This window comes from Pleurodeles waltl, chromosome 6 (assembly GCF_031143425.1).
Source record: "Pleurodeles waltl isolate 20211129_DDA chromosome 6, aPleWal1.hap1.20221129, whole genome shotgun sequence".
Classification (NCBI taxonomy): Eukaryota; Metazoa; Chordata; class Amphibia; order Caudata; family Salamandridae; genus Pleurodeles; species Pleurodeles waltl.
Window position 1 is genome coordinate 91,297,003 of NC_090445.1, and position 24,889 is coordinate 91,321,891.

The 24,889-nt window shown below is 45.5% G+C and overlaps 1 protein-coding gene across 1 annotated transcript in view; it reads right to left on the bottom strand.

Moving 5' to 3' along the window:
• The window catches only part of THRA (thyroid hormone receptor alpha), a 678,981-nt gene that overhangs the window by 47,020 nt on the left and 607,072 nt on the right, over positions 1-24,889 (bottom strand). Inside the window, exon 6 of the mRNA XM_069237417.1 lies at positions 2,181-2,281. Within this exon, the coding sequence (XP_069093518.1) occupies positions 2,181-2,281 (101 nt within the window). The remainder of the gene's footprint in view (positions 1-2,180; positions 2,282-24,889) is intronic.

Here is a 24,889-nt window from a genome sequence, read left to right on the forward strand (position 1 = left end):
AAAATGGAACCATGTTACTTAGCCAGAATGTTGCTGTGCTGGTGCCCTGTGGCCAGTCAGAATCATTTTAAGTTAGCCTCTTTCTTTTCCCAGTGTCTACAAACGTGAGCACCACACGGGGTGAGCTGGTTTCGCGTCTAGCCGTGGCAGGGATTTCCCCCAGCAAGGATTCTCCACCCGCACATCTCATACAGCCATAATGTGCCACACTGCATCAGTCGCTATCTTCAAACAGACTCTAAAGGGCCTTCTGTTTGGGATGCCATTGCAGCATTGAGTGTGTTTAAGAAATGCAATTTGTCAGTCAACTCCTCCAGGCTTTCTCGTCGAGGTTTCTCATGCATTTCAAGAAGATCTGCTCTACTACACTCTCCAGTACTTCTGGCGTGAAGGATCTTTCCACTTTCTCCTTCCAGCAAAGGGTCATTCAAAATGTCTTTCCTCTAGAAGCCTTCACATGTGGCAGCTTGGTCATTTCTTAATCCTGTTTAATGCACGCAAGGAGCTTGTAATTTGGTCCCAAGCCAAGGACATTCCCAAAATGTCCACAATCAGGGACGGTCTCCGCCCCTATCCACTTACAGGACTTAACTGCCTATACACTGAATTAAGATGTTTGTCTCTTCTTTGAGGACAAAGAACTCCACTAGAAACAGGTTTCCACTTCACCCTAAATCACAACTCAGACAAGGAAGGGAAGTCTTGGCCGACCTAGTTCCTGTACATCCAATGACTTTCACATCTGACGGCAGTGAGTACTGGACGGTCCATCCATCTATCTACCGTAGTCCTGCAGTTCTCTATCAACAGGCCTCTAACCTTGGAGCCTCACCTCACTAAACACTCAAAGTGTGGAACTTGAGATTCATATTCGATTCAGAGATGCTCTTTGTTCCCAAGGTCAATGCAGTAAAGTACATCAATTTTCAGCTCCCTGACCCCCACCCCCTCCCGAATACCTTCCAGTCGCTCAGCACCAATCACTGGACAGAGGTGATATCACGCCTAGCTCCCTTACTGTAACTTCATCTACAGTGGACTGCCCAAGACACTCATTGACAGACTGCAAGGGCTTCAAGATTAGGTGGCCACAACATGCCTGAATCTGTGAACATGTGACCACAGCAAATCACAATTTAAAGAACTACTCATGCTCCTCTGGACTGTCCAAAATACCTACAGGTTAAAAGGATCAGGATAGCTACATAACAGGCAGCTCACGATGGCGCCAGTGACAATCTTCATTGCCCAATGATCTGTCAAATGTGCAACACATGGAGTAAGTTCCAGGTGCTCAGGGCCTGGGGCTGGGAATGAATTGAACCAAACCTAAGAGTAGAACCACATTACATGCAGTTCAGAAAGGCCAGATAATAGAAGTGTTCTGGGCCACCGGTAACTCAACTCTTGTAAAAGAGGTTAGCGATTTAAGGAAATTAAACTGTGGCTTTTATGGCGTTATATAGATTCTAACTTTTTCATTGTCACACTACTCAGATTCTTATCAATCTTCGGATGCTCTGAAGTATCGTATGATGGCATGCAGCGCTACAGAAAACCTCAAAAATAAGTAAACTGTCAACGTTATCAGATTCTTTCCAGAATTCTTTGCTTAAGAAATATCAACAAGAGGTTTGGAGTACATCATCAGACATCACTTTCACCCCAAGTACTCGTGTGGGGGACATAGCAATTTACTGTAGCAAGACCGTATAAGGGGGTGAATGCTCTGCTGTATATAGGGAGTACAATGAACAGGGATATAATGCCACACTGAGCAGGGGTGTCATTAGTGCCCCAACAAGGAGTACAAATGGCACCCTTTATGTAGAGATGAGAAGGTGCATGTCTTGGCTAGAAGGGAGTGGCATGTGTATATAGAATTCTTACATGTACTGACTCTTTCCCTCTGGCAGTTTAACTTGGAGTGTTCTCTGGTGATGCTATTGTGATGCCACTGTGGTAATGCTGCATATTGGTACCTCCACAGAATTTGCCCTTCTACCCCCTTGCAGCCTTAACAGATGATGCAGCGGTCATAGTAGCGTTCCGCCTTCCCCGTGGCATGTACCCTGTCCCCCGTCCTGAGCTTACCTTGCAGCCTTCGCAGGTGATGCGGCAGTCACAGTAGCTTCCCCCTTCCCCGTGGCATGTACCCTGTCCCCCCGTCCTGAGCTTACCTTGCAGCCTTCGCAGGTGATGCAGCGGTAGTGGTACCCTGTGGCCTTGTCACTGCACACAACACACGGTTCATCTTTATCCAGATAGCTAGGGATGTACCCTGGAAAGGACAAAATTCACATCAGTTCAAGGCAAATTAAGTTTAGATTCTTTCACCTGCGGTGTCAGGACACATGGGCGCTGGAAGGAGGGGGCGCGGGGGTTCTGCAGAACCATGCTGTTGTTCAGAAGGTGACTCCGCATTTAAGATGCCTTTAAAGTTTGTTTATATCTTAATTAATATATATATATATATATATATATAAAGGTGAGATGTCAGGCTATGTCTTCTAACAAATTTCTGCTTATACTTTCAACAAACTGCGAAGTGAACTATGGAACAGTCTTGCTGGGGTACAGGGAGTGTGAAAACAAAGGCTGTAGATTGGCATTTTTTTCTAACACACAATAAAATGTAAATACCCGTAAATGAACTGAACAAATAGTTGAGAATGTATCAGCAGTAAGAAAAGCACAAATGAGACACATTTTTAATTCTTAAGTGTGATGGAAACAAAGATTTTAATAGTAGTCAGAGAAATCACACAAGTCAAGACACTTTACTTTTCCAGACATTATCATTTGTGTACTATACAGTTGTATCAGTAGAACCGCATATCTCTGCAAATATAGTGACCCTTTCAATGGAAAATGGTCTGTATGTAAATGACAGTGCTATACCATTCCATGTATTAGTGATTTTAGTGATATATGTTCGACAGTATGCTCCAAAATACACTACCAGTCACATACTGCACCCATACCACTCTCATGCTGAATGGACATGGCTCATTGCTACACCTGTTCTTTGTGAGGCACTTGGATTCATCACAACCTCTATGATGTCAGTGATGTAACAGAGGTAGCAGCACCCTCACTCTGAAAATTGTTCCAACTCCACTGGTAGGACATGAGCAGGCAGCAAGACAATTCTTTTGCATTAAAAGCCACAAAACATCAGAAGATCCCTCAAGGGACCCCAAGGACCTTGCTCGCTTATGGTATAGGGTGAGATATGTGCTCTAAGCTGACCCTCAAGGGCCCCACCTTTGTGGAGATGTCTTTTAGTTTTAAGGTTTACGGTCCGGACTGTGCTCGCTTGTGTCCCCCCACTAACACTGTGCTGCTTGTTTGAAAAATGGAAATCACTTAAAATCACCACTGCACACTACACCAGAGCAGTCAGTGCCTACCTCAATGGAATCTACTCCCACCTGCCATTGCAGGGCTGCATCTGGAGGGCTCACTGAGGATTAGATGTTCTATACATTTTGAAGATGGTGGTCTCTTAAGGAGTCATGTGACAGTAAGCATCTGAGGCGCGTGCACCTGACCATCATCTCCTCACAACAATGAGAACAGCAGTGGAGGTCGACCAAGGTCATCCAGGACCTGGAGCAGAGACCAGGGCAATGTGGTTGTTGACCCAGATGGTACCAAGAGGAAATAATGTCACAACATAATGTGGGACTTAGTACGCTGTGGTCAGTGACATCATCATTCAGCTGCAATGCTTTGCTCCTCCTCCTAGTGTCCCTGTCCCTCTCCTGCCCTCTATTGCTTCTGAGCTCCACCACACTGCCCTCTACCAAGTACCCCTGCTGATCTCTCGGGCAACTCAGCTTCTTTCCCCACTGGCGGTGCATGCGGTGTCCTGAGGTCGTCGCTAGAGGTGGACATGCAGTCAGGGCGCAGCACCAGGAAATGACTGCATGCCTCCTGGTCAGTCTGCAGGAGAATAACTTGCACCTGCTGCAGGGCTGGTAGTGAAGCTAGTGGTCCGGACGTGAACACCCCTGCTGGACTTCAGTCTGGGTGGAGCAACCAGGAATAGTGGCTGTGGTGCAGTGTTCACACCACGAGTGGGAAGCTCCTAAATACCAGGACAGGAGTTTAAGTGAGCAGAATGTGTGAGAGAGAAGGCAGTGAAAGTAGTTGAGAATAAGTGGAGTGCCTGAGTATGAAGTATGAGTGAGAAATGTGTTAGAAGGATGATGCAACAGAACTGAGTATGAAAACAGGAATCTGAGAGGTAGTGAATACATGTTGGAAGGAAGAGGGCTGAGTGGGAGTTAAGAGTGCAATGAACTGTGAGAGAAAGCCCTTGTCACAAGAGGAGCATGAGTGAGCTCCTTGCCCGGCCGAACCCTGGGTGGACCCAGAATCCAAGTCCACCTACTTTGTCCTTGCCTGTGGTTCATGGTGGCCCATGGACTATGAGCCTCCACGGACACCTGTACCAGATATGAATAAGACTATCTTCAGAGCATCAGCAGTTTTCCAGAGGCAAGCGGTCATGGACACTCCTGCCCAGCAGGCTGGTCCAGCACGGCAGGTTTGCTTGTCCCAGGTGCATCTAAGTGAAATGGGGGCAACCATTGCATGGTGTTTGCTGACTCAATGTTTGTTAATGTATTGAGACAAGTCAGATGGCTGCAGTCTGATCTCCATATGTGCTTTTCCCATGGGCAGCCCAGTTTCCAATGAGCTCAGAATACAGGGCGTCTGCTTCACGCCAACAGTACTATATGTCATTTCAAATTCATGTTCTAATTATAATTGCCTAAGCTCTTCTCCCCATCCAGCATCAGTTCTAAAATGACAATGTCCCGCTCTGCAGCCCTGCTATGCTATCCGTGCCTTTGCCACAGATCTGAACACTCACCCTTCACACCAACCCCAGCCAGCGCCCCTTGACTCAGCATCACTCAAACCAATGAATAACCCATCACATTACGGAGCAGCAAAATACGGTGAGCATGGAGAATGGAAGATTTAAAGACCTCATTGAGGAATAAGAAGGGACTGGGAAGACTACGAGGACTATCTAAAATTCAAGGGAAAGAAACCTCAAGATGAAGCAAATCAGGAAAAAACACAGTGCAGCGGAGATGGGATTATGAGACCCAGGCATGCAGGAAGCACAGAGGGCAAGGATGGGGGTGCTGAGAAACAAAAGAAGCGGGGACGTGGGCTCGGAACATTGACCAGGGGAAGGATCAGAGCACCACACTTAGGGCCAGATGTACGAATTTCCGATATTGCGACTCGGAAATTGTGAGTCGGTGAGACTCGCAATTTCCGAGTCACAATATCGGATGCAGAACGGTGTCTCAGACACCGTCTGCGACTCGCTATGGGGTCGCAAAGACCCACCTCATAAATATTAATGAGGTGGGTTGCATTTTGCGACCCCATAGCGAGTCCCTGCACTCACGGGGATGGTGGCCTGCTGAAGTCAGCAGACCTCCAAGCCTGTGACTGCTTTTTAAATAAAGCAGTTTTTATTTTTTATTTTGCAGCCCGTTTTCCTTAAAGGAAAACGAGTTGCAAAATAAAAAAAATAACAAAACCATTTGGTTTCGTTTTTTCAGAGTAGGCAGTGGTCCATTGGACCACTGCCTGCTCTGAAAAAAACTTTTGGGCAACATTCACAAAGGGCGAGGGGTCCCATGGGGAACCCTTCCCTTTTGCGAATGAGTTACCACCAGTGTGACACTGGTGGTAACTGCGAATTGCTTTGCGACCGCATTCGCGGTCACAAAGCAATTCTGCATTGCGATGCGAGTCGCAAATAGGAAGGGAACACCCCTTCCTATTTGCGAGTCACATTCACAATTTGCGAGTCGGTACCGACTCGCAAATTGTGAATGAGCATCGCATAAGGCTGTTTGCATGGCGCAAACTGCGATTTTCGCAGTTTGCACCATGCAAACGGCTTCCTACATCTGGCCCTTAGTCCCATATCTAAAGAGAAGACCTGGCCACTCTACTAAAGTGAAAGCTCTAGGTTCACAAATTGCCAACTTAAGCTACTACTCTGTCACCAGACCAGTCCTCCAACAGCACACAGTAAAGACCTTAACCAGCCCGGGGTCTGATGGGAGCACAAGCGGCATGGTCCAGAAAGACAGCACCCTTGTTGCCATAAACTCTACGGAGCCAACTAAAACACACCAGCGCAACATGGGATTGGGCAGCAGGTGTCACTGCCAACCACCTCTGAAGACATCAGATACAGGGACAACTCTACACACATGCAACAGCACATTTACTTACAGAACCAGGGTATGCCCTGGGCATCCACCTATGGTGCACCTGCCCTGATGGCTAGTCTACACCACAGACAAACTCTTTTACAGACAGTGCACATTCCGAAGGTGCTGTGTGCTACCCTATTGGCCAGAGCCAAGACCAATATCGTAGCCCTGTTCCCGCCAGGCAGCCCAGCAGAACCGCGTACTACAATGATCCAGCTGGCCAACCTGACGGGAACATTGTAATATGCTCGAGTGGGGAAGCCACTGCCATTGCGGTGGCGTCCTCCCCGCAAGTTTGTCCTGTTATGGGACCGCCAAGCTCATAATAAGGCCCTCAGTATGTGATGGGTAATAGTGGAAGAAGTAAAGCATTGGAACTGGACTACACAGCACACTGTGGAACTGTTTTTGGCTGTGTGTGTTTGTATACAGAAGTTATGTTGCACATTTACAATGTGAATTGAACAGCAAACAGCTGAAGGCAGAGGGTGGGCTGTTGCAAAACCCAAAATTAGTCGAGACAGAACTTGAGTGTGAGGAACCGACAGTGTCTCTTTACAGATCACACTACATGGAGCGTTAAGTAAAAGTTACTTTCCTGAAATATTTATTTTGTAGCTTGGTAGCATTTACAATTTACCAAACATTATTCTAACATCTTTTGCACGTTGTAAAACAGTCCTTTGAAAATGTAAAAATAGTCTGTTTGCACTACAGTGTTTATTATGATAATCTGCAAGGGTCAAATGTGAACCCATTGCCACAGGAAAGTAACTTGCCTTATTGCAACATTAATCCTTTGATAGGGCTGCCTGCCTTGCACGGAGTAGCAAGCAGTATATTTTTAGTTAAATGGATGCTAACTTGAAACACTTTCATGTCACTTGGGTATTAGTACCCTCTGTGAAGCACCAAGATGTATGCAACAGCTTCTTGTGAATGTGTGTACTGCACGCAAGGAGTGAATGCCCAGAGAGCCACGTCGCTGCTTTGAAGATTTCAGACAACTGAATATCTGCCAAGATCGGAGCCTTAGTTTCCTCCCCTCGGGCTAATTCCTGTTTGGCAAATGGTAAAATTTAATATATGCAATAATCTTCCTGGAAAATCCAGATTTTCACGCAGACGTCTTACACGTCCCTGCCCTAAAAAGCAGCAAAGAACTGATCAACAACACGCCTTCTGTCCTTTACATTCCAAAAAGCACCGCGAAGCAAGGCTCAGAGGAGTCTGCAATGAACGCCTCGTTGGCAATTCCGGTTATAGAAAGAAAACAGGAAATAAACAGCCAGATTGAAATGAAAATCAGATAGAAGGTCATGTATTATATGCCAGTGTGGTATGGGGGCAACTTTGTGCTCCTGGAAAATTAGGAACGTTTTAAACATTACGAAAGAGTATCATTAACTCTACGAACAAGAACTGACTTTTGTAAAACAGGTTGTTAAAGCCAGAAACAAAAATAGACTGAGCAGAAATTATCAAATACAGAAAATTGAGTGAAAAGCGCACACATCACACAATATTGGTAGAATTCGTTCAGTTTGACACAAATTACAAAAGCAGGACATTTAAATGCATTAAGATTTATGCCGAAGGTCTATGCAACGGGTCTCGCATTTGCTCGAGTTAGAACTATTAGCGTTGTAAACTCCTAACCGGACTTTTCTTGCCACATAAACTGAAAAGTAATACAGTTTCATATAAGCGAGCCGATTCAAAGCGCCACGGCATCAGCGTGAAGCAGCAAACAAAAGGAAAAAGAAGTTCGCCCGCAGTCAAAGGTATCGGCAAAAGTACAATTAGCCATGTAACAGGGGCGATGTCCAAGGCGGTAACTAAACCGCCCCAAGGAGGGGCAAACATAAAGCATTTACCAACAAAAATAAAGGATTTTTGAAGGGCAAGCCCATCAACGAGTGATAGTGATGGACGTGCGGTGGGCGTGGTTAAAAGCCCCAATACATACCCACACGTCGGAAAAAGCATCGCTTGCATGCTGCTATGCTCGACCTAAAAATTAGTAATATGGAACCATCTCAACTCACTTGGAGTGAAAAACTCACTAGCCACCTGGTACATGCATAATATCTTCTCCCGGGAGTAGTAATCTACAGTCTTATTTATAGCTTTTTTGAAAAAATAAGGGCTTAACGACTGAAAATGTGTTTAGAGTGCATTTTCTGTTAACAATTAATATTATTTAAAAGGTGGAGAACTACTGGTATGACAGGCACACATGATTTTCTTATTAGAGGAAACTCCTGTAATTATTTTCTTATTACATGAATATTCTGACATCAGAATACAACTGTAATACTAAACTTAAATCACTACTCACTTGTAATAACTTATTACAAATGAGTAATATGGTCACAGCACTGGATCATCTTTCTGTGTGCAGTTTTGGTTTTAAAAGCTTCCCTGCTCTCTCTTTCACAAATGCTGCCTGGAAGGAGGGAATCATGTTAGACCTTCAGCTTTAATGGAGGAAGTCTGATGTGCATGTCATAATATGCCCAGCCGCGGCACTCTGCCTCTTGGGTAACAGGAGGCAGCTCCCCAAGCCAGCATCTGTCTAGCCTACCACACTCTGCCTCTGGTGACAAAGGCTTGCCTCGCTTGCTAGTACCTGCCCATCCCGCCTCCTGCTGAATCTCAAAGTGATAGGAAAGATTGTGGGTAGGCAGGTGCATCTAGCAAATGAAACCACCGTGCCACACTTGTGCCAACTCATTTGTCTTCCGTTTGCAGGCTGTCCAATGCTCTAACGGAGTGATTCTTAACCTGTGGTCCTCGGACCCATGGGGGGTCTATGACTCCTAGTCAGTGGGTCCACTGTCCGGGACTGTCTAGATTAGAAAACGTGATAATATTAATAGATTAATCCAGTGCTGTGCAACAGGTGCCACCACACTGGTCCCAAGGCAAACAAGCATTTACAATGCAATGGGTCTCGCATTTGCTTGAGTTAGAGTTACTAGCATTGTAAATTCATAGCTGGACTTTCTTGCCACATAAATTGGTCAACCCTTCCTCATAATTTGGTCTTTGTTTGCCACATAATTCCAGTGGCCCTGCATATAACTAAAGCACTTCCATTTATCTTCTTCTAACTGTAGCCAAAAATGAAAATGTTGCCATTTAGCACCCTAAATTAAATCTGCCACGCTAATTCCAATAGAATACCACTTTCACCACCCCACCATCAGAGTTGCTGGCTGGCTAAAAACAATTCTGAAAAGAAGGCAGCCACGGAGGAGTAACAAGAGACAAACTAGAAGGGTCACCCAACCATATCTAGAGTATTTAAACAGTAATAGTTTAATAAGGATGTTAACTTCTTAGCTGCTGGGCCTTTTCCCCCCAGGGCTGAGCCCTTTTTTTGGCTATTTGGGGTAGTTCGCGCTTAGGCCTTCATAACGTTTTGTCCACATAAGCTATCCACGCCAAATTTCCGTCCTTTTTCCCCAACATCCTAGGGATTCTAAAGGTACCCAGAGTTTCTGGGTTCCCCTGGAGGAGCCCAAGAAATTAGCCAAAATACACATACAATTTTGTTTTTTTCAAAAAAATGAGAAAAAAGGGCTGCTAAAGAAGGCTTGTGGTTTTTTCCCTGAAAATGGCATCACCAAAAGGTTTGTGGTGCTAAAATCACCATCTTCCCAGCTTTCAGGAACAGGTAGACTTGAATCAGAAAACCACATTTTTCAACACAATTTTGGCATTTTACTGGGACATACCCCATTTTTACTATTTTTGGTGCTTTCAGCCTCCTTCCAGTTAGTGACAGGAATGGGTGTGAAACCAATACTGGATCCCGGAAAGCTAAGCATTTCTGAAAAGTAGACAAGGGGTCATTTGTGTAGATCCTACAAGATTTTCCTACAGAACATAACAGCCGGAAAAAAAGAAAAATTTAAATTGAGCTGAAAAAAACAGCCATTTTTCTCAGCGTTTTACTCTAACTTTTTCCTGCAATGTCAGATTTTTTAAAGCAATATACCGTTACGTCTGCTGGACTCTTCTGGTTGCAGGGATATATATGGCTTGTAGGTTCATCAAGATCTCTAGGTACCCAGAGCCAATAAATGAGCTGCACCTTGCAATGGGTTTTCATTCTATACCGGGTATACAGCAATACATTTGCTGAAATATAAAGAGTGAAAAATAGGTATCAAGAAAACCTTTGTATTTTCCAAATGGGCATAAGATAAGGTATTGAGCAGCAGTGGTTATTTGCCCATCTCTGAATTCCGGGGTGCCCATACTAGCATGTGAATTACAGGCCATTTCTCAAATAGACGTCTTTTTTACACACTGTCTTACATTTGGAAGGAAAAAATGTAGAGAAAGACAAGAGGCAATAACACTTGTTGTGCTATACTGTGTGCCCCCAAGTCTCCCGATGCAAATGATACCTCACTTGCTTGGGTAGGCAGGCCTAATGCACGCGACAGGAAAGGCAACATGGACACATCACATTTTTACATTGAAATCTGACATGTTTTTTGCAAAGCGCCTAGCTGTAGATTTTGGCCTCTAGCTCAACCGGCACCTAGGGAAACCTACAAAACCTGAACATTTTTTAAAACTAGACACCTAGTGGAATCCAGGATGGGCTGACTTGTGGGGTTCTGATCAGGTTCTGTTACCCAGACTCCTTTGCAAACCTCAAAATGTGGCTAAAAAAACACTTTTTCCTCACATTTCGGTGACAGAATGTTCTGGATTCTGAGAGGAGCCACAAATGTCCTTCCACCCAGCATTCCCCCAAGTCTCCCGATAAAAATGGTACCTCACTTGTGTGGGTAGGCCTAGTGCCCGCAATAGGAATAGATCACACAACGGTCAATGTTGGTACTTACATAAGGCAACTGTTGACCCTGGGGTGATCCATTCCTTACGCAGGCACTAGGCATAGGCACCTCAAGTGGGGTAGTGTTTTTATCAGGACAGGTGAGGAATCACTGGGTGGTAGGAATTTTGTGGATCGCAGCATATTCCTGTAGTTTGTGTGACAGAAATGCAAGAAAAATAGAGTTTGTATTCAATATTTCAGCTTTGCAGGGTATTCTGGGTAAGAAAACTTTGGGGAATCCACACAAGTCTCACCCCTGTGGACTCCCCCGGATGTCTAGTTTCCAGAAATGTTTGGGTTTAGTATGTTTCCCTAAATAGCCGCCGAACCCAGGACCAAAAACACAGGTGCCTGCCTTACAAAACCAGTTTGTTTTGTGATAGATAATTTTGATGTCTCCACAATACAATTTGGGCAGTGAAATTCTGGGCTGAACTAAATTGGGGAGCTCCCAAGAGAGCACCCTCTCTGTGCTTGCCCCTGCATTCACCTGCTCTCTGGGTTGGGCTAACCCACTATTGCCCTGTTGCACAGACTGTGCTTGCGAAGGGACAACAGGACTGCCCTCATCACCTCCCTCACAATTTACTGGAAGGAGTTATCCAATGGTACTCCTCCAACTGAAAAATCACTCCCAGAGTCTGCGCCATTGTCCTATCCCTCAGATGCTGTCTCAGTATCTGCTATCTCAGTCTCTGATCCTATGTCAGAGCTATCCTCTATAACTAAAGTGACGTCAGCAGCAGTCATCCATCAAGATGCCATCTCTGCTATTGGCTAAACTGTTGCTCTAAAACACTAGCCTACATAGACAGTCACAACATTGCTGGTGTGTGTGTGTGATACGTGCAACAGTAGAGGCCACCTTACCTGCGCTTCTTCCCTCAATCAGCACGTTCTTTCAAGACACTCAAACACCTTGTCACATATCATTCGTCACAGTCTTTAGCACCTCCTGCGCCCAGTCCAACAATCATTATTGGTGCTCCCACTCCCATGTCCTCCTCCTGGGATTCCCTCATTACCACCCAGCAAACGTGCTCTTCATCTCTCCATAGCCGCCCCCCCACCCGCACATACATTTCATTTGTATTATAGCGCAGGTAATGGCTGACTTTACAAATGTACTCAGCTATTTACATAAAATACAGATTTGCTCTTTGCAGTAGTCATATAAACCTTCTGCGCTTCTTTATGGCACTAAAACTGCCACTAGACAAAAGTCTGATCCTTTTGTAGCAGAAACATAATCACAAGACTTACTTGACTTCTTTATTGCTGCCTAAAAGCTACAGTTGAAATGCGTCAGTTGAAGTATGTGCACTGCTTTGAAGACGCAAGCTGCAACTGCAAGACAACTGGTTGCAAATATATATATATATATAATATATAGATCACTTTTATATGTGGGTCTGGTTTTCCTGGGGGCCAATTGCAGCCCCCAGAGAAACCACACATGCACTGACAAAAGTGATACATATATATATATATCTACATGGATATCTCTCTCTCTCTCTCTCTCTCTCTCTCTCTCTCTCTCTGTATATATATATATATATATATATATAGATCTATCTATAGATATATCCATGTAGATAGACATATCTATCTACATGGATTGATATATATCTATATATATCTATATAGATATCTATATATCTATATAAATATATCTGTATTTTTTTCTGTTGGTAGTTGTAGGGTTTCCTTGGGGCCCAAATGGCCCCCAGGGAAACCCTACAACTGCTAAAAAAAAAAATTGCCCCCACAGGGGGTTGCCCTGCCTATGGGCGACCCCCTGTCAATTTTGTTTTGTTTTTTTAATTTTTTTTTTAATTAGCCCCTGGGGGTGGCGCGATCGCCCCCCCCCCCCCCCCCGGGGCCTCAACATCAACATTGAAAAATATGGCCCCACAGGGGGTCGCCCTGCCTATGGGCGACCCCGTCAATATCCTTATTTAAAAAAAAAAAAAAAAAAAAAAAAAGCATTAGCCCCTGAGGGGCCCCAACATAAAAATGTAAAAATATGGCCCCCGGGGAGGGGGGGGGGGCTGACCACCCAAAAGTGAAATCCCTGGTGTCTAGTGGTGTTTCCTGGCCCCCGATTGCAGCTGTGCTGCGATCGGGGGCCAGGAAACGCATTCAGGAAGGCCTCGTATGAAAGGGGAGAGTCTCCCCTTTCATACGAGGCCTTCCCGAATGTGGGGAAGGCCGTTTGGGGCAGTTTTCCCCATCAGAGCAGGAAGCGGCCCTACGGCCGCTTCCTGCTCTGATGGGGAAAACAATAGTGTGACATCACAAAGGGGTGGGTGGGGGGCGGGGGGAGACACGGAAGCTCTTCCGTGTCTCCCAGGGATAAAAAAAATGAAAAGAAAATCCTCGGGTGCAATGCACCCGAGGATTTTCAAACCCCCTCCCCGGTGTCGGCCACTGGTCGTGACCCGCACCAGGGAGGTAGTGCAGGCGTCGGCCAGTGGCCGACGCCCGCACTTAAGGGGTAAAGTTGGCCTGAATCATGCTCATACTTACAATAAGGAGAGATTAATAAAACATATAGAATTATCATATAAACCCAATAAAACCTTTATCAGAAATAAACGTTTGGCATTAGACTGTAATGCCCAGAACAGCCCCTAGAGGACACCACAATGAAAATAGCATTTGTAAGAAACATGGTCATGCTAGCATATAGTCAGCCCCTATAGAGCATAACCACATGAAAAGAAAATTACTGAAAGTATTGCAGTGTAACCATATATTTAGCCCCTAAAGGGCGTAGTGCATTACTCATTTTTTGGATATACAGGCCTACTGCAATACTAAGGCCCTTAGACCACAAACTACTCCAAGCTTTAAAAAAAATGTCCCAGTCATGAGAGGGCTTAAAAAGAGACTGAATGGCGGGAGGGGATAGTCTTTTGGGGTCCCCACTAACTTAGTGTAGAGAGCTAGAGATGACCTAAACAGAAAGAGTGTGCCATGCTGAACGTTTTGGTGGTGATCCCGTTGTCCTAGGACCACCACAGGCTGATTTATGGGCAAAAATGTTTTGGAAAAGAATGCTTGCAAAGCATTATGGGGCAACTTTTCCCAAGTGCAGTGAATATTGTAGTATTGGTTCTCCCGCTGTGCCGGGAGAGCAGTGTTGAAGATTTCTATGTTTTTTAGTAAAGCATTTATCACTTATAAGTGTTTTTGGGAAAGCTATGGAGAGGGACGGGGAGAGCCAAAAGAAATTACTCTGATTAGGTAACAATGTGAACAATGTCACAAGCACTCCTATATCGCTGAGGGAGTTTGTGCTGCGAGTGCCATGGCTACCATGGAGCACGAAGGGGAGAGACAAAAGAAAAGAAATAGTTCACCCACGCTTAAGTATATTGGCTGGCAGTTGTGCAACTATCCATTTAACAGGGGCAGTCAGCAAGGCGGGACCAAAACCACCCCAAGGCGGGACAAACGTAAAGCAATTACAAATGTGATCAAGGGATTTTGAAAGGCAAGCCCAGGAACGAGTGAAAATGATGGGCATGGTTAAAAGCCCCCAATACTTACAACAGGTCGAAGTGCTTGCACGCTCAACCTAAAAAAAAGTGACACAGTGGAGCATAGCATATAGCCAGGGCCACTGGAATTATGCGATTGTGCCGGTGCAACGATTTTAGCCTAGTTATAGATTTATTGCATTTGCCACATAATCCATCATCTGCTGCATAATGGGCAGATTAAAAAAAAAAACATTAATTTCACCTCAACTGATTCAAAATGTACTAAAAATGAGACAACAAGTGTTGCAGCGAAGTGGAAGACCCTGTGCAAAGCTGGTCTGGTCACCTTACTTTTGCATATTGTTATGTTTGGATGTTAAAATGGTACTAAAGGGGTGCAACACATGCCCACAGAGTGTTACCAAGGTTAAAAATGCTGAAATAATGAAGTAATACTATTGCAAAATTTGCCACATAATGCTCCATAATTTGCCTTTTCTTGACGCATAATTTACTCATTCCTGCCACATAATTTAGCCTTTTCCTGTCCCATAATTCCAGTGCCCCTACATATAACTTTGTATTTGTGAAACAAAGCCAAATCCTGAAAAAACCCAACCTTTCTATTAAAATTATAATTTCGATTTTTGTCTGTGAATTAAAGAAAATAATTTATAATTTGTGTATTTGTTTGACATATACTTGTTTCTGTTGCTTTGTGTATTTATTTGAAGTTCAAATCATAAAAATTGTTTAACCTTTAGAGCAATTTATTCCATCCCTATGGTCATGCATCTTCTTAAACACTCTGGATTTGAATGTGAGAGATTCTGAGTAGAAGAAAATGTTCTGGAGAACTCACGTCTATTGCAGGGAAAAGGAGTTGGAGTGGTAGGACAGGCGTGAACTGCGGGGTGGAATGAGGGAACTGTTGCCTAACTATCACCAAATGTTGCTGCTGAAACAAAATCAAGTCTGGAAGCTCAGCCGCCTTCAGGTGGCGAGGCCAGCTCCATGTTTGACAAAGTCTGCTTCAGTATTTTTAATCTCTCTCTTATCCTCTTCCACACTCTGTCCCAAAAGAAAGTCTATGTATTGACGTGAGTGTTTCTGGGAGTTGCCTGATGCCACTACATTTTTTTCGTGAAAAAACACAGAGGTGATGAATGCAATGAAATCTTGAAACTTGACCAGTGACAGTACAGAAGTTGATGGTGTCATCCATACTCATGGTCCTGATCCCGATGCTTCTGGGGCCTTTGAAAGGTCTACTTGAAATGTGGGGGTGCTCATGGGCTCAGCTGGCTAAGGCCCAGATAAGGAACTGAAGACCTAACGCTTCTCACACAGGTCATACTCCAAACATGCACTCCCAGTCATGCACACAAGCCTGGCCACCGGGAAAGTGGACAAGGGCTGCACCGTGCTTCGGTACCACATCAGTGAAAGGGACATATTAAATAGACCAGAACCAGCTAGGAGCAACTGTGGCTGCATGCCAATAGGCAGTCACTCCAGCTACGGGCACCACTGGGATTACAGCGTGCCACAAGAATACATTAATTTTTGCTCTGAGCAGTGGTTGAAGCGGGCAGGATCTGTTGGGAATGAGGTTCCCAAACTTTTTTTTTTAATTTGAGAAACAGTTCCCATAACTTAAAAAAAAAAAAAAAAACGTCTTCAACCGCTGGTCCTGAAACACTGCACCATTACTAAATGGTGTCTTATACCAAGTGAGGAGACCCTCAGCGTGGTGTGGAAAGGACAAGTAAGTGTAGGGTGACCAGATTTTGAGGAGCAAAAACCGGGACAGGTCAGACATAAAAGAAGGACTAACGACTTTACACTCACTTTTATATCTGGCCTGTCCCGTTTTTTACGTAGCCTTGTGAATGTGTGCCTATACATGTGTGTGTTTACATATATACAGACACACACACACTAACAATACTACACATATAAAATTAGCTATGGCTTGACCTCCCACCCTGCACCTCCAACCCGCCCCACCCGCCTCCCTCTGCTCCCCACTAGTCTCTGCTGGGAGCAGACAGGGGACTGTGTTGCCTGACACTAACAGATAAATTACTTTAATTATTGCATACTTTGTAAGCGTCTGTTAAATGAGAGCATACCTTGAATTTATACTTCCCTAGATAATCTGACCTTTGTCCCAAAATCCGGGACATTTATGTAATGATCTGACCTTTGTCCCAAAAACCGAGGCATTTGTTTAAAAATTAAGAGAGGCGTCGGGACACCGGGACAGTCCTCTAAAAACCGGGACTGTCCGGGAAATCCGGGACGCTGTTCACCCTAAGTAAGTGCCAATGTTTTAGAGCAAAGATTAGATGGCAACAGGAAGTGGGTGGTTTTACCCCACTGGACAAGCATGATCTGCCTCGCATGAGTGAGCACTGATGGTGAATACTGTGGCCGAGGGAGCGAGAGGGAAAGAGATGGAGAGAGGGAGAGAGAGGGAGAGGGAGAGGGAGAGAAAGGGAGAGAGGGAGAGAGATAGGGAGCGAGAGGGGGAGAGAGAGGGAGAGAGAGAGAGAGAACGAGGGGGAGAGGGGGAGAGGGAGGGAGAGGGAGGGAGAGGGAGAGAGAGAGAGTGAGAGAGAGGGAGCGAGAGGGGGGAGAGAGGGAGAGAAAAAGGGGGGAGAGAGAGAGAGAAAGAGGGAGAGAGAGAGGGACAGAGCGAGAGACCACAAATGGCAGAAACGCACAACACTGGCTCATTAAAGGCAAATTCACCCATCTAGATGCCCACCACAACCCTGGTCCCCTGATTGGTACTCACAGGCCCACTTCTCAGACCACAAAGCAGGTGCCATCGGTGAAGATTACTAAAACCATGCTGTGCGGCCTTCATCAAAGCTGGGCAATTCAGTGCCAACCACCCTTTCAAGAGATGCTGAAGGCCAGTGGAATTCAGAAGTGGGTGTGGTGGTCAGCCTTAAGCAGAAAGTAACGGCGCCCCAAAAATGGATAATGTGGGTGATGGATCTACTGGCCACCTCTCGCCAGCTCATTACCGACACTATTTCCGGACTTTCGTTTAGGAACCTAATGCTTTCTGGGTGTTGTAGTCTCCTTTTGCCTCCCTCGAGATGAACCGACTTCAACACCTGAAAAAGATTTACAGATGAAAAGGGCGCGGCTGGAGGCAATGCCCACAATTTGTTTCCAATTCTCAACAAGCTCCTCACTTATTTTCCTTAAGGTTACAAAATGGACGAACATTCTATTGTCGTGCATGACGGAACCAGCTAAAGCTCAGTTCGGTTTTAAGGCCGCGAAAAAAAAAACACTTGTGAGTCAACTCCCGTTAAAAAAACATCCTGACCCACCTATCGCCATTCTACTGTTTCCGTATTTGATGTAACGCATTAACATCTGAGGCACAGACTGCACCTCGCTACATGCTGCAATAATCCAGTGTACACTGCCTGCAGGCTTCAGTTCACTTCGGGCACTAAAGTAACTCTCCTGTGCACACGGAGAAACGAGAACTGGAGGAGGACAGCGGGGCCGACTGCAACGGCGGGAAATTCTGATACGGGGATCAAAGCCAAGAGTCCGGCCTTCTGCTGGACTTACCTACTCTCAATGTTCTAGGAAACTTGGGGAAAGTGCAACTTTTCTATTTTAGAAACCAGTCTGTTTTAATTCAACTCCAGGAATATTTTGGAAAACGTTAAACATTCCCCCGGTATTTAATAAAATGCTAAAAAGATGTAATTTTACATGCAAAGAAGTGCTGCTTTGGCAGAAAGCGCCGCTCAAAGGCAACACCTCCAACGCCCCCCTCGCCCCTACCTTCCCCTCCCCCGGCACTCCCCTCTGCATCTCTCCCCCAGGAATATCTCCAATATATAGGCCCTCCCCACGCAAGGTTTACAGTTTATTTTCTTATGCTAGAAATTATTATTTCAAAACTAGCCGCATGGTGGCAGTAGCATGCAAGCATAACAATATATGATACTGGAAAAGCAGGTATGACCTCTATAAGATACAGATAGCTCACCACTGAACCATGTACATAGTTCACCACTGTTAGGATGTATAGAGCTCGCCACTGGAGACGCACCCTGCTGCTTACATCCGAGAGGGTGTACACAGCTCACCGCTGGAGATGCACCCTGCTTACATCTGAGAGGGTGTACACAGCTCACCGCTGGAGATGCACCCTGCTTACATCTGAAAGGGTGTACACAGCTCACCGCTGGAGATGCACCCTGCTTACATCTGAGAGGGTATATAGAGCTCACCCCTGAAGATGCACCCTGCTTACATCTGAGAGGGTGTATAGAGCTCACCGCTGGAGATGCACCCTGCTGCTTACATCCGAGAGGGTGTACAGAGCTCACCGCTGAAGATGCACCCTGCTTACATCTGAGAGGGTGTATAGAGTTCACCACTGGAGACGCACCCTGCTGCTTACATCTGAGGGTGTACAAAGCTCACCACTGGAGATGCACCCTGATTGCATCTGAGAGGGTGTACAGAGCTCACCACTGGAGATGCACCCTGCTTACATCTGAGAGGGTGTGTAGAGCTCACTACTGGAGATGCACCCTGTTGCTTACATCAGAGAGGGAGTATAGAGCTCACCCCTGGAGATGCACCCTGATGCTTACATCTGAGAGGGTATATAGAGCTCACCACTGGAGATGCACCCTGCTTACATCTGAGAGGGTGTACAGAGCTCACCACTGGAGATGCACCCTGCTGCTTACATCTGAGAGGGTGTATAGAGCTCACCACTGGAGATGCACCCTGCTTACATTTGAGAGGGTGTACAGAGCTCACCACTGGAGATGCACCCTACATACATCTGAGAGGGTGTACAGAGCTCACCACTGGAGATGCACCCTACATACATCTGAGAGGGTTGTACAGAGCTCACCACTGGAGATGCACCCCGATTTTATCTGAGAGGGTGTACAGAGCTCACCGCTGGAGATTCACCCTGCTGCTTACATCTGAGAGGGTGTACACAGCTCACCACTGGAGATGCACCCTGCTGCTTACTTCTGAGAGGGTCTACAGAGCTCACCACCGGAGATGCACCCTGCTTACATCTGAGAGGGTGTACAGAGCTCACCACTGGAGATGCACTCTGCTTACATCTGAGAGGGTGTATAGAGCTCACAACTGGAGACTCACCCTGCTTACATCTGAGAGGGTATATAGAGCTCACCACTGGACATGCACTCTGCTTACATCTGAGAGGGTATATAGAGCTCACCGCTGGAGATGCACCCTGCTGCTTGCATCTGAGAGGGTGTACAGAGCTCACCCCTGGAGATGCACCCTGATTACATCTGAGAGGGTGTACAGAGCTCACCACTGGAGATGTTCCCTGCTTACATCTGAGAGGGTGTATAGAGCTCACCACTGAAGATGTACCCTTCTTACATCTAAGAGGGTGTATAGAGCTCACCATTGGAGATGCACCCTGCTTACACCTGAGAGGGTGTATAGAGCTTACATCTGAGAGGGAGTATAGAGCTCACCCCTGGAGATGCACCCTGCTTACATCTGAGGGGGGCTACATAGCTCACCGCTGGAGATGCACCCTGCTTACATCTGAGAGGGTTATAGAGCTCACCACTGGAGATGCACCCTGCTTACATCTGAGGGTGGCTACAGAGCTCACCGCTGGAGATGCACCCTGCTTACATCTGAGAGGGTTATAGAGCTCACCGCTAGAGATGCACCCTGCTGCTTACATCTGAGAGGGTGTATAGAGGTCACCGCTCGAATGACATGCAAAGTTTACCGCTCAGAGAATGTACAGAGGGGTCATCACTTGATGAATATAGAAATCTCTCTACTGGAAAGATGTAAAGAGGTGAGGCTGTGTACAAATCACCATTGTGGGCATACACAGAGCTCACTACTGAAGAGTGTACAGAGGTGAACACTAGATGGCCACAGAGAGCTTGCCATTCTGAGAAAAATGTACAGACCCCACTACTAGGAGGATATAGTGCGAACAGCACCAAAAGATAGACAGAGCGCATTATGTGGAGGGTATAACACAACTCCACACACAACATGACATAATTATAATTATGAGGACTGGCCATTGACCGTAATGTAGTGTGTATTTACTATTATAAATACATGCGTGCTTCGATGGTACGGAAGGTTATCTAACTGCACTTTTAGTTTTTTGATGCACTACCTAAACACACTACGGGGACCAGTCCACAAACTGCACTATATATATATATAAAATGTTCTTCTGACTGAGAAGTGTGGCGTGATCACATTCATGATGGGTTACCCCACACCCGTACATTCAAACCGTTTCATGAGGGCTGGCAACTTACAGGTTCGGGATGTATTTTTTTTTTTTTTTTTTTTCTCTCTCTCTCTCTCTCTCTCTCTCTCTCTCTCTTCTCTCTCATCTCTCTCTCTCATCTCTCTCTCTCTCATCTCTCTCTCTCATCTCTCTCTCTCTCATCTCTCATCTCTCTCTCTCTCATCTCTCTCTCTCATCTCTCTCTCTCATCTCTCTCTCTCTCATCTCTCTCTCTCTCTCATCTCTCTCTCTCTCTCATCTCTCTCTCTCTCATCTCTCTCTCTCTCTCTCATCTCTCTCTCTCATCTCTCTCTCTCTCATCTCTCTCTCTCTCATCTCTCTCTCTCATCTCTCTCTCTCATCTCTCTCTCTCTCATCTCTCTCTCTCTCATCTCTCTCTCTCTCTCATCTCTCTCTCTCTCATCTCTCTCTCTCTCATCTCTCTCTCTCATCTCTCTCTCTCATCTCTCTCTCTCTCTCTTCTCTCTCTTATCTCTCTCATCTCTCTCTCTCATCTCTCTCTCTCATCTCTCTCTCTATCTCTCTCTCTCTCATCTCTCTCTCTCATCTCTCTCTCTCATCTCTCTCTCTCATCTCTCTCTCTCTCTCTCATCTCTCTCTCTCATCTCTCTCTCTCATCTCTCTCATATTCCAGGATAGTTTAGCCAAATTTATTAACGCACGACTACACAAAATATCTGGCCTCACTCTGCAAACTTCTGAGCATGATAATTAAAGAGGACACTTATATAAAAACATATTCATTTCTAACATGGCTTTTCTGTCTTTGTCTACTTTACCTATCAGTCATGGATCATTACTGTTGCTTTAGTGCACATTCGTACCAGCCAGGATATTAAAATACCAGTCGAGCTAGTAAAAAAACGTGCAAGTTCCAACCCTAGCCAGATCAGGTGTTGTAGTCAAGTTTAACCACAAAACAAAAATATGGACAGAGTGTTGCAACTTTCAAACACTCACCCCCAGCCACTGGGTTTAATCCATCGTTATTTTGCTTGCCACGTCATCCCAGTTTGGACCCAGCCGTATGCAAATCAGTCTTGACCCTGCTTCCCGTGTGATCAGTCAAGTCCAAACTGCCAAGCAGGACCTCCCTGGACCAGAAACCAGCATCCTGCGACCGGTGCGGGGGATCACCCCTCATCAGCCAGGCTAGCTTGAATTCAGTGATGCAGTGAGCAAGGGACCCATATCTGGGCATACCTGGCACACATAGCAAAACCACAGCCTAAAATGATGGATGCAGAGTTGAAACTTTTCACTCACCCCCAGTCACATACCTGGATTTAATAGATCCGGTCTCAGGATGCTGGTTTCCGGGCCAGGGAGGACCTGGCTTGGCAGTTCGAGCTGGACTGTTCTCATGGGGAGGAGGGTCAGGACTGATTTGCATATGGCTGGGTTCAAATTAGGGTGACGTGGCAAGTAAAATAACGATGGATTAAGCCCAGATCTGTGACTGGGGGTAAGTGTTTGAAATGTGTCAACACTCTGTCATTTTATTTTGTGATGTTGCTATATGAAGCCAAGTTTTCCAGGTCCATTTGTGATGTGCTGCTCCACTCCAGGTTTTCTCTTTGCATTTTTGGAGTTCTACTTCTGTTTTATAATGGAAAGACTACAAGTCCCAGAATTCAAAGGTAAAATCTGGACTGGAGGGGCACATCATGCATGGACCTGTGAAACTTGGTGGGTCTACTTAGGCCATTTCAGTTCACCTCGCTAGCCCAGCCAAACTGCAGTTCAGTGCTTCAAGTTTTCATCAATTTCACTGGCTCTAAAAGCCTTAAAATGCTTAATTCAATAAACCTCTTTCTAAAAATGAGTCCAATGACATTAACCAAAAAGCGATTCATGAAGGGACAATCCGGGAATCCGGGCCACTGTTTGGGAGTGCACGGGCCTAATTGTGATCTCAATCTGACCCTGCCAAAACATGTCTTGCCCAGGCGCTAAAAAATCTTAAGATAACATTGATGCCAAGTTCACCAATAGAGTATGAACTGGGCCATGAAAGAATGTACAGAGCTCCCCCCTGATAGATGCAAGGAGCTTACCACTGGAAGATGCACAGAGCTTACTACTGGAATGCTAGACAGATCACACCACTGAAGGCAGCACAGGCATTAACAGTGAGGAGATAACATGCTCACCATTGGTAGTATATACAGAGCTCACCACTAAAAAGATCAAACACATACATATGGTTGGGTTTCAATGTTATTTTATTACAGGCAGAGATCACGGTCAAAAGAAGCATTATGCAGATAAGCGTGCTTGATTTTAAGCGGAAGAAAAAATATTGCATTTTTAAACAAGTGTAGACATATTTAAACATTGTCAATTTATCAGAATTACTGTGAAAGATTCTGAGGAGGGTCCCGATTGTTATTTTGTATCCATTGGGAGGGGCTCGGCATTAAAAAGTTTGAAGACCACTGATCTAAGCGTACATGACACGTCGGCTAGGTCTCTCCCGAGGACAGATGAGCTGGTCTGAGGGCTTCACTCGGGAGAGGACACAAGGCAGTTCTGTGAAGTGCAGCAGACAGGAAAAGCAGCTGTTGCTCAGTGACAGAAATCCACATTAATCTGTTTATTTTCCCAGCTGTTGTCCGGGACTTCCATACGAGCAGAGGTTGTCAGAGAGGTTCGGGAAAATGAGTTTGTGGAGATAAGGAAAGGGACATTAAAGACGGGAGAGGACATTTGAAAGAGAGAGTGAGGAGACAAGAGGAAGCAAGGAGATAGATAGTTAAGGATTGTCAAAGCCCATAACTCTCACCTATGACAGCTATTGACTTTGGCTGTACAGCAGCATTGCTAAAATTAATTTAAAAAAAAGTAGTTTGATGCGGCCAGTGCTAATGTGTATTTTTTCTCTTAAAAAGCATATTAGCTCTGGCGAGAAGGGGTTGAGAAAAAAATGGACAAAAAAACATGGGCGGGAGGGGCTAGGGAAAGCAGACAGACAACGGAGGGTGGGTGGAAAGGGCTGGCCGAAGCACATGGACAGTGGTGGGCTGTGAGGCAGGAGAAGCACACAGACAATGGAGGGTGGTGGGTGTTACAGACTGGTGGAGGAACACGGAGGGAGCAGAAGTACATGACCGAGACAGCTGAAAAAAACATGCACTTTTCCTGGAGTCCTTAAATAAGGAAGAACAAAGTATCACCTGAAAAAGCGAAAAGTGGAAGGACGCAATAATGTGTCCATGCTCCAGGGGAGGGAGAAACGCACAAAGATGAAGGAAGAAAGATGAGGAAGCTGATGAATAAGAAACAAGCAAATGAGAATGACAACAAAGCCAACCAATGGTAGGCAATGGGTGGCCTCTAACCCCCCTGTACGGTAACAAAAGTTCTCGCAAGAGACAGCGCATGCCCTGTCTTAGGCAAAACTTAAAAAGAGAGTGTGGGACGAAAACCAGCCTAGACCCAGCCATGTCATCAGGACAACAGTGTCAGACTGGGACAGAAAATAGACCCAGATGCAAGAATGAAAATGGCCCCCTTTTTTGAAGAGTTATATAAACAAACACAACTAACCTATATTTGAAAATTGAGCAACTCTGAAGTTTCTAAGACGTGCTATCTGGTTGTTCTCCAAAACTCTCCGATCTGCAGGAATTTGTGCTTGATGCATGCAATGTGTATTATAATGTCACAGAAATGCAGCAGTGAGTCACCATCTTCCTTTCCATCAAAAAGATAAAACCATTGACATATCCATTCTGTACTACCCTCATAGTGCTACTGGACCATCGATGCTGCATTCAATGAGGCTACAGCCAGGGCCGACTTTAGCGCTGGTGGCGCCCTGGGCGACAGCCTTTTTTGGCCCCCCCACCTCATGACCACCTCCTCGCATTCCCTCACTACCACCTGGCAAATGTGCTCCTCATCTCTCCATAGCACCCACTTCCACATACATTTCAATTGC